This window comes from Rhinoderma darwinii, chromosome 1 (assembly GCF_050947455.1).
Source record: "Rhinoderma darwinii isolate aRhiDar2 chromosome 1, aRhiDar2.hap1, whole genome shotgun sequence".
Lineage (NCBI taxonomy): Eukaryota > Metazoa > Chordata > Amphibia > Anura > Rhinodermatidae > Rhinoderma > Rhinoderma darwinii.
Genome location: NC_134687.1, coordinates 304,435,970 through 304,452,317, shown reverse-complemented (window position 1 = coordinate 304,452,317; position 16,348 = coordinate 304,435,970). Strand labels below are relative to the sequence as shown.

Below are 16,348 nucleotides of genomic sequence, written 5' to 3'. Positions count from 1 at the left end.
GGCCTCGTTCACATCTGCGTTGGAGTCCCGTTCTGACGTTCCGTTGGAGGTTTCCGTCAGAACGGGAGCCTGAACAGGCACAAACCAGAGGTTTCCGTTTCCATCACTATTGATTTCAAAGGTGATGGATCCGATGCCCATGGTTTCCGTTTCTCTGTTGTGCACCGGACCCGTTGTTTTGCCGGAAGCAATAGCAAAGCAATAGAGTAGTCTACTACGCTATTGGTTTCGGCAAAATGATGGGTCCGGTGCACAACAGAGACAAAGGGAAACCATGGGCACCAGATCAGTCACCATTGAAATCAATGGTGATGGAAACGGAAACCTCTGGTTTGTGTCCCGTTCTGACGGAAAGCTCCGTTGGAACGGGACCCCAATGCATGCAGGTGTGAACGAGGCCTAACTTAGGAACATCTCTTCTCTCACAGTTAATATTTCGTTTAATCTGTGTTATCAGATATATACTGTGTAACGGTAGGAACACCCTATCGTAGACCAGGGATGACTGTTACTGCTGTATACCGTAGACTTCAGATTACACTGACCAGACTTCTGTAATAAATCATGACCTGCATGGTGGTGGTCATATAGATGAACTGCAGCACGCAAGGCGACTGGAAAGTACCTTGCTTTATGTGAACCCCTCTGAGGCTCAGAAATGAGAGCAAGAAATTTCTATGGAGGTATTCCCACAAAACTGATATTCCTGCTGGTTAATGCGAGAAGCAAAGGGACGGTATATACCCTCCTCAGAAGAGAGAAACTATTGCAAGAAAAGAAGCAGGACACCTGGAAAGGGTCAAGCTATGAATATGACGAGAGTGGACTAAGGGAAGTATGTAGCACAATGGATATTGTCAGAAGGGTCTTTTTTTCCCCACACGAACAACACAAACCGCTTGTTTAGCTGTATGGTGAGCCCTCAGAAAAGAATTATCATAGTATTGCTCATTGGGACTAATAATATGGGAGTTTGGCTGGTGTCAGACCCTGTCCTTCTGATATGTGACTGTAGCTGGTAATACAGACCTTGCACCTCTTCTAATAGGTGACTACAGCTGGTGATACAGACCCTTTACTTGTTATACATCTCTATAATGGGAAGAACCAAAGATTTGATGGAAAAAGGCCTGAGTTTTTGTACATGATATATGCCTTTGCTATAGGCCAGGGGTTGGGAGCCTTTTTTCTGCTAAGGGCCGTTAGGATATTTCGAACATCATTAGCGGGCCATACAAAATTATCAACTTAAAAATTAGCCTGCTATATATGGTCAAACATTGCATTAACTCACCCCTAAGGGCAGATGGAGCCAAGTACTGCGTATGCGGCAGTTTGAGTGAGCAGGTCAGTGCGTGCTGGCTCGGGAGTGAACCAGTTCAGTCACCTGACCTCACGTCAGGTGACTGGACTGGTCCACTCGCGAGCTGGCACGCACTGGCCCACTCAGACCGTCGCCCTCCTCCTGCTCCTAAATGTGAGCGGGTAGGGCTGACTGAGCTAAGGAGAGAATGACACAGCGGCGGTCATTGAGGTCCGGGCATTCTATGACAGTAGTGGACCAGTCCAGTCACCTGACCTCACATCACTACCTCACTCAGGCCGCCGCCAAACTTGGCTTCGTTCGCCCTTCTCTAATGTGAGGGAGTAGGGTGGACAGAGCCAAGGAGGGAATGACACGGCGGTCAGTGAGGTCGGGGCATGCTGTGATGGGAGTAGACCAGTCCAGTCACTTACGTGAAGTCAGGTGACTAGACTGTGTCGGTCCGGGAGTGGACTGTTCTAGCAAGTCCAGACTCAGCGCAGCCGTCTAGCAGGAAATTTTCCAGCACTTCATGCTTCCCTCTGCTGACAAGCTTTATGGAGATGCTGATTTTATTTTCCAGCAGGACTTGGCACCTGCCCACACTGCCAACAGTACCAATACCTGGTGTAATAATCACAGTATCACTGCGCTTGATTGGCCAGCAACCTTGCCTGACCTAAACCTCACAGAGAATCTATGGGGCATTGTAAGTCATTTTTGAAATTGTTCTTATATAATAATCTAATTTTCTGAGATGCTAAATTTGGGGTTTTCATTAACAGTTAGCCATATTCATCAACATTAAAAGAGAAAAATGCTGGAAATAGGTCACTCTGTGTGTAATGAATCTATATAATATAGGAGTTTCACTTTTTGAATTGAATTACAGAAATTAATGTTTTGATATTCTAATTCATTAAGTACTAGTATATACAAAATGGATGAACAGTGCTTTATGCCCTGACCATGCGGTGACTGGCATAGTAGGACTTTTATATTGATGGCCTATCCTTAGAATAGGTCATCCATGTCAGACTCCCAGCATCCCATCGATCAGCTGACTGAAGGGACTGCGGCATTGAAGTGAATGGAAGTGTATGGAGCTGTGCCTGTTAAACTGTGTAGAAGCTGCGGCGTTTGTCCTTTGTCAGCTGATCATGGGGTGCCAGAAGTCCTATAACTACAGATCTGATATTGATTACCTATCCTCGACAATTGATATAAAAGTACCGGAGAACCCCTTCAATACAGAACTTAAATGACATGAATGAAGTTTTAATAGAAATTGTGATTTTGGTCAGTAAGTAATGCTGCATGTGCAGTCTCTATGTATGGAGATTTCCTGCAATAGTTTTTCTCAGCATAGTTTTTCTTTATTTTTATCCCATTCACGTTTCACGCTAAATAACCTGTTAGATTAATTCTTCAGGTTATTATGGTCGTTTAGATACCCAATATGTGTAGGTTTTTTGTTTAGTGTAGGGGCAATAAAATATATTTTATGCAAAATGTTTTTTTTGGACTTTATTTTTTAATTCCATTAAGGCCTCATGCACACGAACGTATTTTTGTCCTCCCGTAAATACGGGTTCTTGGTCACACGTATTCGACCCGTATTGCACCAGTATTTACGGGCACGTTTTCGCTGCAAAATTGCACTGCACTAATCGGCAGCCCCTTCTCTCTATCAGTGCAGGATAAAGAGAAGGGACAGCTCTTTCCGCAGAAAAAGTAAAAGAAATTCATACTTACCCGGCCGTTGTCTTGGTGACGCGTCCCTCTCTTGACATCCAGTCCGACCTCCCTGGATGACGCAGCAGTCCATGTGACCGCTGCAGCCAGTGATTGGCCTGTGATTGGCTGCAGCGGTCACATGGGATGAAACGTCATCCCGGGAGGCCGGACTGGAGGAAGAAGAGGATGAGCGCTCATCAGCCTAATCTAGAGACGCCAAAAGACTTTACTGTAGACTTAGGACATGCACCGCCTGGCGTCAAAAGACGGTGGGTGGTCATTAAGGAGTTAAGAGATCTCAATATTTTGTATATTATCTTTGTTGCAGCATCTACCAGTAAGGCCCAGTTCACATGAAGGCTTTTTGCACCGATCTCCCCCATTGATTTCAAGGGGGGAGTAGAGGCGTTTTTTTGGTTTAGATAAGCGATTTCCGCCTCTGATCCTCCATTGAAATCAATGGGAGGCAGAGAAAAAAGCATAAACGCTGGTATTTTAAAATCTGCCTAAAAAGTTCTAAAGGAATTTTGAGGAAGATTTATTTATTTATTTATTTTTTTTCTGCCTGATAAAAAACATTGAACACAATACTATAACAGAATTGTAAAAATATGCGGTTTTCTAAGAGACCGCACGGACACCTGTTTATTCCCACTAGAAAATGTTTGCTTTCATTTTCTTATTTCCTTGCAGGAGTATACCTGTCCGAGATGTGATTCAGGATTCATTGAGGAACTTCCTGAAATAAGGTAACTCTTTTAATGCAGGTAGACTTGGATCTCTGTATCTGACATAAATTGGTTTTACCTGTTTTATGTAAATAGTGTAGTCATTCTATAATGAACAGCTACACAACTTTCTTATATAGTTTGTTTCAATTCCTCGTCCTTTTCATTATCGGTCAGTGAATGGGAGCCCGAGGTCGCATTACGTATTTTCCAGCAGAGTAAAAATACACCTCTTAGCATTTTTGAGGGGTATGTTTAACCAAGGAGGAGTATGTAATTTGCAGGAATACAAATTAATAATACGTAGGGATACGTGGTGGTAAAAACTCGCTATTTATGCAGAGAAACATTTCTATAGCTTTTATAATATTGCTTTCATGCATAAATAGTGAGTTTAGGTCATTCTAAACCTGTTTTTATATTACACACTGAACATAAGTGTGAACACTACCTTTCTTGATGCACGGTACCTGTTACTCTGGGACCAGGGCAGAAGATCGTGTGAATGGACGTAGTCAAAGCAAAAAAAGATGAACAGGAAGTGTCAGTTCACATGTTGTGTAAATACTGCAGATTTTCTTCACCGGAATTAGTTGAAGAAAATCCGCAGCATAATACAGTAGCCGCAAAGTGGATGAGAGAGAACAAATCTCATTCACGCTGCGTAAATGCTGAAAGGAAAAAAAAAGCTCAAACGGACATGCGGTGCAGAATCTTATTCCGCAGCATGTAAATTGTATTTGCGTAAAAGCTGCTTGTTTGTTGCAGGTTTTCCCCCATTAAAGAGGCTCTGTCACCAGATTTTCAAACCCCTATCTCGTATTGCAGCAGATCGGCGCTGCAATGTAGATAAGAGTAACGTGTTGTTTTTTTCAAAAACGAGCATTTTTGGCCAAGTTATGAGCATTTTTATATTTATGCAAATGAGCCTTTCTTATGTACAACTGGGCGTGTTTAAAGTTATGTCCAAGTGGGCGTGTAGTGTGTTAGTTACATCTGGGCGTTCTTGTTTTACTAGCTGGGCGTTGTGAATGGAAGTGTATGATGCTGACTAATCAGCATCATCCACTTCTATTCGTTACCACCCAGCTTCTGGCAGTGCACAGACACACAGCGTGTCCTCGCGAGATCACGCTGTGACGTCGCTCACTTCCTCCCACAGGAACTTCATCGCGTCGGATGAGCGAGGACACGCTGTGTCTCTGTGAACTGCCAGAAGCTGGGTGGTAACGAAGAGAAGTGGATGATGCTGATTCGTCAGCATCATACACTTCCATTCACAACGCCCAGCTAGTAAAACAAGTAAAAACACCCAGATGTAACTAACACAATACACGCCCACTTGTACATAACTTTAAACACGCCCAGTTGTACATAAGAAAGGCTCATTTGCATAAATATAAAAATGGTCATAACTTGGCCAAAAATGCTCGTTTTTGAAAAAAAAAACACGTTACTGTTATCTACATTGCAGCGCCGATCTGCTGCAATACGAGATAGGGGTTTGAAAATCTGGTGACAGAGCCTCTTTAAATTCAATGAGGTAAAACCCGCAACAAATAGTTGTTGCGTTCTTTTTGCGGCGGAGTCGCAGCGATTCCCCCACAAAAATCGCAACTTTTTCTCATGCTTACCCAGAAGTCTGTTTCTTCCTCCAGGCCGGCCTCCTGGGATGATGTTTCATCCCATGTGAGTGCTTCAGCCAATCACAGGCTGTAGCGGCGGTCACCTGGAATGAAACGTCATCCCAGGAGGCTGGCCTAGATGACATCAGAGGGTCAGCCTCTTGGGACGCTGTCATCCCATGTGACTGGCGCTGCAGCCAATCACAGGCTGCAAAAGTCTCTTGGGATGAAACGTCATCCCAGTAGGCCGGCTAAATGCTGAAGTTTTCCGCAGCGGACATTCCGGGTGAAAAACCGCACCACCTTTTGGTGTGGTTTTTGTCCCGAATTTCCCTGCGGTGTACAAGGCGGATACGCTGCGTGCTTTTAGGCACCACATCCGCAGCGTGTGAACTCAGCCGAACAGTGGTGCTTGTCAAATAAGGTGTGTGCCGCTTCGTCTGTCGCCTCTAGAGACTGTTATTTGCGCTGTGCAAATTTGTGGTTCCGAGGGGAGGAGCATTGTATAGTACTTCTTAATATAAGCACAACTATACAGCCGCTCCCCAAAACACAAAAATGTGCAGTCTAAATAAAATTGTAGTCCAAATATAGTGAATGTCTTGCATATACACAAGGATTTTTCATCTACTTTTTTGAAGTTTTTCAATGTGCAGCAATGTCAAGTTGGATTTGCACAGATCCTATTCCAGTCAATCTGGGTTCACACGTGATGGTAAAAATTTTCTTTTTTTGCCTCAAACTGTTTTCAAACTGCACAATTTTGATGCAATTTTGCAAAAAATCTTGGCAAATTGGTGCAGTTTTGCACTGGTTAATGGCAAAAATATGAATTTTCACTGCGACCTGTGAACCGAACCAAGATAAGAATACATGAGCAAATGGTTGAAGTGGAGACAGAGATGGGGTCAGCAGCAGACGTGAAGGAGGGGCAAATAACCTTGGACAATACACACAGGCTCAAACATAGGGGTTAAGGGGAGGGTGATAAATAAGGAGGTGGCAGAGGAGAAATGGGATTGATGGTGCAGGAAAAGGGACCACAGCCGTCCTGGACTGGCGATCTTACCTTCAGCTCTACCTTCTGTGAGGGTTCTGACCCAGGTGCTGCCACAGCAGAGACTTGTCTCCCTCCTCCTTCTCTGCCCTTCCAAGTTCCAGATTCGGCCAGCGCCACCTGAGACTGTTTTCTAAGCGTTCACGAGCCTTTACTGGCATCAATGATGCCTGTAGAGGCGTTATTGCAACCTCTGATGGGAACATTTTTAGTTACATCTAGTAGTTGAAAGCATGCATCACCTATTAACCCTTAATCACATAATACAACGCTGACAAGGGTACATTTTTGTACAGTGCTATACTATTACAGCCCTGAGATCATATGGGTACGGAAACTGCATATATGAGCGAGAGTGTGGTTTCCACTCCTGCTCGAAGGGTCTTTTCAAACTGTGTATTTAAATACCATTTTTGTGCTGTAATTTATGGAAAACCGCAGCATTTTTCTGCAACTTCAAGTTAGGAGTGGAAAAATAAAACCTATTTGACCTCAACGTATGAATAGATACCGATTGCAGGGATCATGGAAAGCTCCCCTTCAATGCCGCATCAAGAGGAAGGAATACAATGGGGATGACCCTTTGTCAGCATTACGGTGATACCCTGTGATACAATAACTATTGTGTGCAGAGAGCTGAGGGTCCATTGAAGAAAAACTGCTTAGTGCTCACATTCGCTTGTTTCCAATGGCTCCATAAATCTCTGTGGAGAGTGGTTGAAATGCCGATCCCACATATAATCTTAAATGGTCCATTTAGCAGTGGGCAAATAATACCCTGTAAGTAATTCCCACTGGTGACTGGAGGTCATTTAACCAGATTAACACCTTAATAAATACATTTCTGTGCAGGAGATTAATTAAGACTGGCGAACGCCTCTTAATAAATGTGTTGCACCTTTCTGCTGGCTGTGCGCCACAATTGTAATCACCACCAACAGTCTGGTAGTTGTAATAAGGGCCTGTTCACATCACCGTTCGCTTTCCCTTCTGAGGTTTCCGTCGGGTGAACCCCGCAACGGAAAGTGAAACCACAGCTTCCGTTTCAGTCACCATTGATATCAATGGTGACGGAAACATTGCTAATGGTTTCCGTTTGTCACCATTCCGGCAGATTTTTCCGACGGAATTAATAGCGGAGTCGACTACGCTGTGGTTTCATTTTCCGTTGCGGAGTTCACCCGATGGAAACCTCCGACGGAACCCCGGAATGGAAATCGAACGGTGATGTGAACAGGCCCTAAGTTGTTTCTTGCGTTATATGCTGGCAGCCATTAATCCCACTACTTTTGTTTTAAACTGCGTTTCCTACATACGTTTGGTTGTTATCTTGCTCTGTCTTCTGTAGGAGCACAGAAAATAGCAGCAACACTTCTGGTACAGATCAAAACAGGCATCCGTTTGAGGTAAGGAACTTAGTATGTTTGTTGTTGTTGTTGTTTTGACCCTTCTCTCATCCTTTCAGTAACACTTTCTCCCAATTTTTTTTAATTTATTCTAAAAGGGCCTTGAACCAACTCCGTTTTCCTTGCCCCCTGGCTATGGGCAAGTCACTTTTGGAATTTTCAATGAGGGCCTGGAGTTCCCCATCTTTGGTACAAGTGGACCAGACGACGAGAACCGTGAAGGGGAAAGCAGGAGAGAGCAACAATCACGGCATAGATACAGTGCAAGGCAACCTCGTGCCAGGCTGAGCACAAGAAGATCTGCAGGGAGGCATGAGGGTGTGCCTTCATTAGAAGGGTGAGAAGGAGCTGAGCAGAGTTAGGTATGGGGACGGGGTATCCTTTTAATTAATAACCTTTTAGATGAGAGCTGTCAGACCCTCCCCCAACAACTTATAGATGGGAAAAATAGTTACAGGCTGGATTTTTACATGTCTGATTCTATTGTTTTCCCAAGATAAGCAACAAAAGAAGTGTCTGGCAGCTGACTATCTCCTCTGCTTCTTGCAAATGGTGAACATGTTAATGGGGAAATCTGACACTTAACATTTGGTTGCCGAATCAGCACCAATATCCCAACACAAAGTACAGTACAGTGTAAGTGAATGAGGTTTTAACCCTTTCCTGCCACAGCCATTTTTCGATTTTCCGTTTTTATTCTCCCCGCTTTCCAAGAGCCATAACTTTTTTTTTTTTTTATATATATATATTGTTTTACTACTTTTACAAAATAAAAAGCATTTGTTAAAAAGAAAAACTTTGCCGTCAATGGAGATGTGAAGGCTTAATTTTTGCGGACGAGATGTAGTTTTTAATACAATTTTTGGGGTACATGTGACTTTTTGATCACTTTTTAATCAAACTTTTTTGGCATACAAAATGCCCAGAAAAAGGCGATTTTAGTATTGTTTTAGAGGAAAATGTTTAAAATTATTTGTAAAATTTTTTCTATATTCCTAAAATCTTTAATTTTTAACTTTTTTTTATTTTTTTGTGTCCACTAGTGTATTGTACTTTTACGTTAGTCATTGGGAGACACAGCAACATGGGTCTAGGCCCCTGCCACTCGGAGCTGATACTAGTTAGGAGACAGTCTTGGTACTGTCCAGGCTAGCTCAGTTTTTAGCCTAGTGTCGTAGGAGGCAGGCGTGACCTGATACTCCGATCTGCTGCTATTTTTTTATTTTATTTATTTTTCATTAGCTGCAGGTGGGTTGTCAGCCTAGTCATCTCCGTGTGGTTGTAGGGAAACCAGTCAGTCCTCTGCACTGTATTTCCCTCACCGCCAGTCACCTAACCTGTCTCTTCTGCTTTCGCAGACGGGTGCCAGTAACCCCGCTATATGTGCGAGGTTACTGAGGTGACCCTGCGTACACCCAAAGACTCCTGAGGGTAAGTTTGTATTCCCCACACAAGGGGATCCTGTTGCACAGGTTTCTCAGTGAGGTGATTGGCAGTCCCTATCCCTATAGGGGCTATTTTTATTGGGAGGTGAAGTTTCTTATCTAGAGACTTGCCAGGTGAATATCCCTTTCTTGTGGTATGCTGTGCTGCGGCCTTGGCTTTTAAATATAGCCCCTGCCCCTTTTCCTAGCCTAGGCCTCAGTTTGCTTTGGATTTGCTCCACCTCTGGCCTGTTACATGTTCTCTTTTGGCCTATTGCCTCCCTCTGTGTCTTCTTTTCATTAGAGGGAAGTTTTCTTTGTAGGCAGGGTTTAGGGTCGGGGCTTGGGCTTTAGAGACAGTTTTAAATGGGCTTCAGGACTTCTGCTCTGCTGCAACTCATCTGTTGTGGCTATGCTGCTTTTGTCTTCAGCTCCAGGGGTACACCATTCCAGATGTCTGGTAAGACAGCCTTTTTGACTGTATTGTTTGTTGTTTTTTGCAAGTTCCTCAGTGGTTTACTGTTCCCTCAGACATTGCTGCTTGTTTGTTTTGTTTTTTTCCCTCCTGTCATATCTTCTCCTCTGGAGGAGGCTACCAAGCAGCTTATATAGGTGGACAAGGCTACCTTTTATACTTTTGGCAGATATGATGTAAAGTTTACACATGGACAGCCTACCCCATGGTGCCTGCTATCTGGATCCCCCTTTACGATGTGGCAATGTCTTTTGCTCCGGCCCTAGGGGACATTTCCTGACCACTAAATTATGGTTGTCTTTGGAGCATTTCCCTTCTCTAATTGTGTTTAGGGGCCCTCCTTCTACTTTGGACAACACGGTCTACTTCTTCCGGTAGATCCCATAAGAGGCGTCGACGGGCCTTGAACAGGTTCCTTTTCACAAAGCATTTTCTAGGGGTCCCATTGAAGTTTTCAGGCAGATGTCCGAGTGGGGGGGGGGGCCGCCACTTTCCTTTCAGGACAGATGGCTTAATCATATGAACGACTCCTGTATTCGATAGGTGGTGTCTACTGGATACAAGCTTTTTAAAGCTTCCTCCTGGAAGATTCTTTACCTTTACTCCAAATTGAGCTTTTGCTTTTTTCCCAGCCTGTTCGTTCCCTTCTCCTGCGGAAGGTTATTGTCCCAGTTCATCAGCTGTAACAATTTCAAGGTAATCCATTTCTGGACTTAAGGAAGTTGAACTGCTTTGTTTGCGTTCAGAGGTGTCGCATGGAATCGGTGGTCCTCTCTTCAATCGACATTCATGATGCATACCTCCTTATGCCAATCCCAAAGACCCGCCAACATTTCCTTCGTTTCGCATTGGGGTCTCTAGCTCCAAATTGTCACTCCTTTTTATAGGCTCTTCGAGTTTTTACCAAGGTTCTGGCGACTCTCATGCCGCTTCTCCATATCACTGGAGTTGCTGTCGTTCCTTACCTGGATGACTTCTTGGTGGATGCACTCTCCAGACAGGACAATCGGGTGGATCATCAGCGAAGAGAAATCCTCAGTGAACCTAACTCAGAGAATGAAGTTTTTAGGAATGATACTAGACACCAGGACAGTAAGTCCTCCCGGTAGCCTCCATTCGAACCGAGGTGGTGCGTTTCGCCAGGACACTCCTTTATCTATCTGCTTCTGTGTCCAAGTGTTTGGCAGGATGCGATCAAGCTTCGAGGGATTTCCATATGCACAATTCCACTCCAGGTCCTTCCACGGCCCAATCCCCTTGCTGGGTCAAGTCTCAGAACTTGCTGGATAAGTTGATTCTCCTGCTCTTTTGGGTTCATTAGGAGTTGTGATGTGGGAGAGCTCACCAGCCATCACGTTTAATCTGTCTTTTTCTCTCCTCTAGTGGCTGTTCGGCTCAATGGATGCTAGTCTGTCCGGGTCGGGTGAAGTTTTTGGTCCCCAGATGGTTCAGGGAACTTGGCTGCATGAGGAGATGTCCTTACAGCTCAACCCGCTTGAATTGACGGCAGTCTTCCTAGCCCCCTCCTACTGGGCTCTTCTTTTTCAGGGTCGGCCAGTCAGGATCCAGACCAACAACTACCAGGGCAGCACCAGAAGTCTGGTGACTGTTGGAATCCTCTCGGATCCTGCTGTGACCAGAGCAGCATATTCCAGTGTTGTCAGCAGTCCACACATCAGGAGTGGACAACCATGCCACAGATTTTCTCAGCCGAGAAAGACCAGATCCGAGGAGAGTGGTCTCTTCACAAACATATTTAATCTAATGTGCCAGAGGTGAGGATACCCGGATATGGATCTCTTTGCGCACCCATCTCAACCACAAAGTTCCAGCATACATGGCCAGGACACAAGACTTCAGGGCTGTCTGGATTGACGCGCTGGTCACTCAATTGAGCGAGTTCTCTCTCCTGTATCTCTATTCCACTTCCTCTCTTGCCCGGAGTGCTCAATAGGTGTGGCGTTCCTGCAATTCTGGTGGCTCCAGACTGGCCCTAGTGAGCCTGAAACAGACCTAATCAACCTTCTCGCGGACGCGCCTTGGCGTCTTCCGCCTAGTCCCGATTTCCTTTGCCACGGTCTGCTATTCCACCCCCTTTTCTCTCAGATGCTTTTAACGGTGTGGCTGTTGAAGTCCGAGGTTTTGAGGGTACAGGGTCTGAACCAGTCATCCAGACTATGTTGAAAGCCAGAAAACCTCAGTCAGCCAAGGTGTACCATCATACGTGGAATTTCCGCTGGTGTTAATGTAAGAATTTCCATCCTATGAATTGTTCTACACCTAGTTTTGTCCTTCCTGCAATCAGGCCTTGAACAAAGGATTTGCTTTTCTTCCCTGAAGGGTCAGGTCTCTGCTCTGTCAATTCTTTTCAAGAGAACTTTGGCTTTTCATTCTGCTATGAAGACTTTTTTTTTGCAGGTGGAATCTCATGCAGTTTCTCCTTTCAGACATCCTATTGAGCCTTGGGATCTTAAATTTGTTCTCGGGGCTCTTCAGGTGGCCGCTTTCAAGCCATTGAGAGACATTTTGCTGCACCCAATTTTACTGAAAGGTAGCTTTTATGGTGGCTGTCACCTTCATCAATCGGGTTTTCTGGGAAATTGCTGCTTTGTCCTGCAAGTCACCATTTTTGGTCATTATTATGGATAAGGTGGTGGTACGACCTGTTCAGTCATTCCTGCCGAAGGTAAGGTTTATATTGCCTTGATTAGGTAAGAGTAGTCCAAATCGATCTGGCTGCGACTGAGTCATTTCGGCGAACCAATCTTTTTCTTTTTTTCTTTGGAGCCGCTCATAGTTTTAGCAGCATCCAGAGCCACCATTGCGTGTCGAATACGGTCTGTGATTCTGGAAATCTATCAGTCCAGGGATAAAGTTCTTCCCCTTTTGGGGTACTCCCCATTCTACAAGGGCTGTTGGTGCCTCCTGGACATTCGTGCATCAAGCTTCAGTTGCTCAGTTCTGCAAGGCTGCTACCTGGGCCTCTGTGCACACTTTCACTACGTCTTACCGAATTCATTCTTTGGCTTCTGCTGATTCCAGTCTGGGTCGCAGATTGCGTTCCAAGCAGCTGTATGTTAGGTGGGTCTCATGGCTGTATTTTTACTTTATTTTTCCCAACCTCTGGGACTGCTTTAGGATGTCACATGGTGCTGTGTCCCCCAATGGATTAAATGAGAAATAGATTTTACGGTGAGTAAAAAAAAACTTGTTTTTGCTGTCTCGGGGACCAAGATGGCAGACGTGGGGGCCTTCATTAGGCCCCCAGGCTGCCATGACCACTCATTGGCACCTTGTGATTGTGTCACAGGGGAGCGCGATGGGGTGACAAAAGCACCCCCTCCTGCTGTCTGTTAGATTCCCCAGTTGATATTGGCCAATGCATTTAAAAGATTAAATGGTCAGCATTGTAGTCCTCTCCGATCTTGGTTTTTAAAGCAAGGTGCAGCTTTAATATACAGTTGACATCCGTTGTGTATGGAGCGGTCTTAGCTTGTGAGCCTGTGCCATACATGATGCACATGTACGTCTAATGTTGGGAAGGGGTTAACGAACACTGTTCATAAGTCACGTAAAACAATCTGAAGCAGATTCCAAGCATGCTGTCTCTTTTCAGATCCGCGTATTTCTGCCAGGGATTTCACCCATTGCAATGCAATAAAAAATCTCCGTTGTAAACCGTGACAAAATCCTCATTCAACACATGCTGACTGAGTTATTTCAGGCTAAGGTCCTCTATCACCGGCCAATTTTGGCCGGTACAATGAGCGCCAATCAACGAGACTGCTTGTTTGCTCCTGCCACAAGGAGCGATGTATGGGGACGAGCGCTTGTTACTCCGATCACCCGTCCGCATATATTGTCAGGTCGGCATCACGTCCCCCTGTTTACACAGGGAAATGTGCTTTCCGACAATGATATTTAACTTTTTAAAATTATACGATCAGCAGATGATCCAGAGTTTGCTCGTTCATCTGCTGATCGCTGCCCTGTTTACACAGGGCAATTATCAGCAATGAGCGTTCTATGAACGCTCATTTGCCAGATAATTGGCCAGTGTAAAAGTGCCATTCGTTCCACAGCATATAATTGACACTTTGTGTGAACAATTCTTTTATGTCTATGGCCAACTTTCTAAATTTAGATATATTATAAGCTGTTGACAACACTCTGCGAAGCCAGTTTGCTTACACTGGCCTATCCAGAAGATCTTTCGTCTCCCTTATAATTAATATAAACTCTTTTGTGTGAGGAACCTAATGGTTCAGATAAGGCAATAGGTGTTAAGCTCCACTTTTTGGAAGACAGTTGTCCTGCAAATTGCCTCGTAGATGACCAAAAACGGACCTGGAAAGGGCTTCATTCATTAGCTCTAATGCAGCTTTACCTTATTCCTTACCCTGACTAAAAAGAACTGCCAGGTACAGTGTACTGAGCACGTGCGAGCCATGTACAGGAGGGTAATCTGCCAAAAATTGACTCTCCTTCCCATAGAAACAAGATGATTGTTGATGTGTGCTTAGGGTCCACACCAACTGAAAGCTTAGTATCCAGAGGTATTGCTTGAAAGCCTTTGCCCCTCACCTAACCACCAATTGCTTCACATGCCACTGTACCTAAAAAAATAACATGCTCTATATAGTTTATGTACATTAGAAAACAAAAATATTGTTTTCTTGGAGCTGAGGTCCGCTATAAGACATTTGAAATAGTTAGCAGTTTTACAATGACTTTGGCTTTACTATATTTGTTTTTATTGGCAGAATCATTCAACAACTGGTAAATGGGATCATCGCACCTACTGCAATGCCAAACTTAGGAGTGGGACCATGGTGAGTCTGTCCTCTTGTGTCTACCAATTCTTCTTACATGTAACCATGAAATGCTGTCATTTTAGGAGACCTTCTATAAATAAATGCTTTGTAGCGCACATTTACCCCTTCCCGACCACCCCACGTAGATTAACGGGCTGCAGCACTGGTCCTTGTGCTTTCAGCCCGTTAATCTACTCCTAACAGCACACAGGTGTTCCCCACTCCGCCCCCCCCCCCCCTCTATGCACAGCATCTCCCAGTACAGGCTGCTAATAGCAGCCTTAGTACTGGGAGAAAACTTTGTGTTGGATCACAGCCGTGATCCCTGCCGATTAACCCTTTAAATGCGGCGGTCAATAGCAACCACTGCATTTAAGTTGTTATAATATCGGCACCCCGTTACGCGATTGTGGGGGGGCGGGGGGCGATTGTTGCTATGGCAACCGGAAGCCTAACAAAGGCTTCCGGTCTGCCATCTATGGAAGACTGTATTAGGTCCTGCCAGAGGCTACAGTTCTGCAAAAAACAAGCCCTCACACAGCTTTCCTGATAGAAAAATAAAAAAGTTGTGGCTCTTAGAATATGGCGACACAAAAACAATAATTTTTTTTTTTAAAACCCTGATTCTATCGTGCAAACACCGTAAAACACAAAAAACGTACATACATATGGTATCGCTGCAATCGCATCGACCCAAAGAATAAATTAAATATGTCATTTATAATGCACGGTGAATGCCGTAAAAAAAAAATAGAAGTTTTCACAGCCTAATTACATTAAATTCAGCAAAAAACCTATAGGGTCAAAATGCTCACTATACCCCTAGACAAATTCTTTAGGGCTGTAGTTTCCCCAATGGGGTCACTTCTGGGGGTGTCCACTGATTTGGTCCTGCAAAGGCTTTGCAAATGCGACATGGCACCCGAAAACCATTCCAGCAAACTTGAGCTCCAAATGCCATATAGTGCTCCTTCGCTTCTGAGCCCCGCTGTGTGTCCAAACAGCCGTTTATCACCACATAGGGACTATTGCTGTAATCAGGAGAAATTGCTTTACAAATCTTGGGGCGCTTTTTTTAAATTGATTTCTAAGTTTTATTGGAAAAAATTTAGATTTATTTTTACGGATGAATTCCACTAAATTCAGCAAAAAAACCTGTGGGTTTAAACTGCTCAATATACCCCATGCTAAATTCCTTGAGGGGTGTAGTTTGCCAAATGGTGTCTTTTTGGGGGTTTTCCACGGTTTTGGCCTCACTAGACCTCTTCAAACCTGACATGGTGACTAAAATATATTCTAATAAAAAGAAGGCCCCAAAATCCACTAGGTGCTCCTTTGCTTCGGGGGCCGATGCTTCATTCCATTAGCACACTAGGGCCACATATGGGATATTCCTAAAAACTGCAGAATCTGGGCAATAAATATTGAGTTGCGTTTCTCTGGTAAAACCTCTTGTTACAGAAAAAAAATGGCTTAAAATGGATTTTCTGACAAAAAAAATAAATTTGTAAATTTCCCCTCCACTTTAATTCCTGTGAAACACTTAAGGCCTCATTCACACGAGCGGATCCGATTCAATGCGCGTGAATCGGGTCAGTGTGTGTTGCATTATGCATCGGTGTGCTTTGCGAGGGACATGTGTTATTCATGCACTCTCGAAGCACCTTTTTTTTTTCAGCTGAATTGATGCGCTAATCACGCACCTCATGTGCACCCGTGTGTGGTTTTCATGCACCCATTAACTTCAAGGGGTGCGTGATAACGTGCCAATATAGGACA

General features: G+C 44.3%; 1 protein-coding gene across 1 annotated transcript in view; it reads left to right on the top strand.

The window, feature by feature from the left end:
* Nucleotides 1–16,348, top strand: part of RNF126 (ring finger protein 126) — a 34,083-nt gene that overhangs the window by 5,829 nt on the left and 11,906 nt on the right. Inside the window, exons 2-5 of the mRNA XM_075825462.1 lie at nt 3,734–3,789; nt 7,799–7,856; nt 7,955–8,193; nt 14,519–14,587. Coding sequence (XP_075681577.1) covers nt 3,734–3,789; nt 7,799–7,856; nt 7,955–8,193; nt 14,519–14,587 — 422 coding nt within the window. The remainder of the gene's footprint in view (nt 1–3,733; nt 3,790–7,798; nt 7,857–7,954; nt 8,194–14,518; nt 14,588–16,348) is intronic.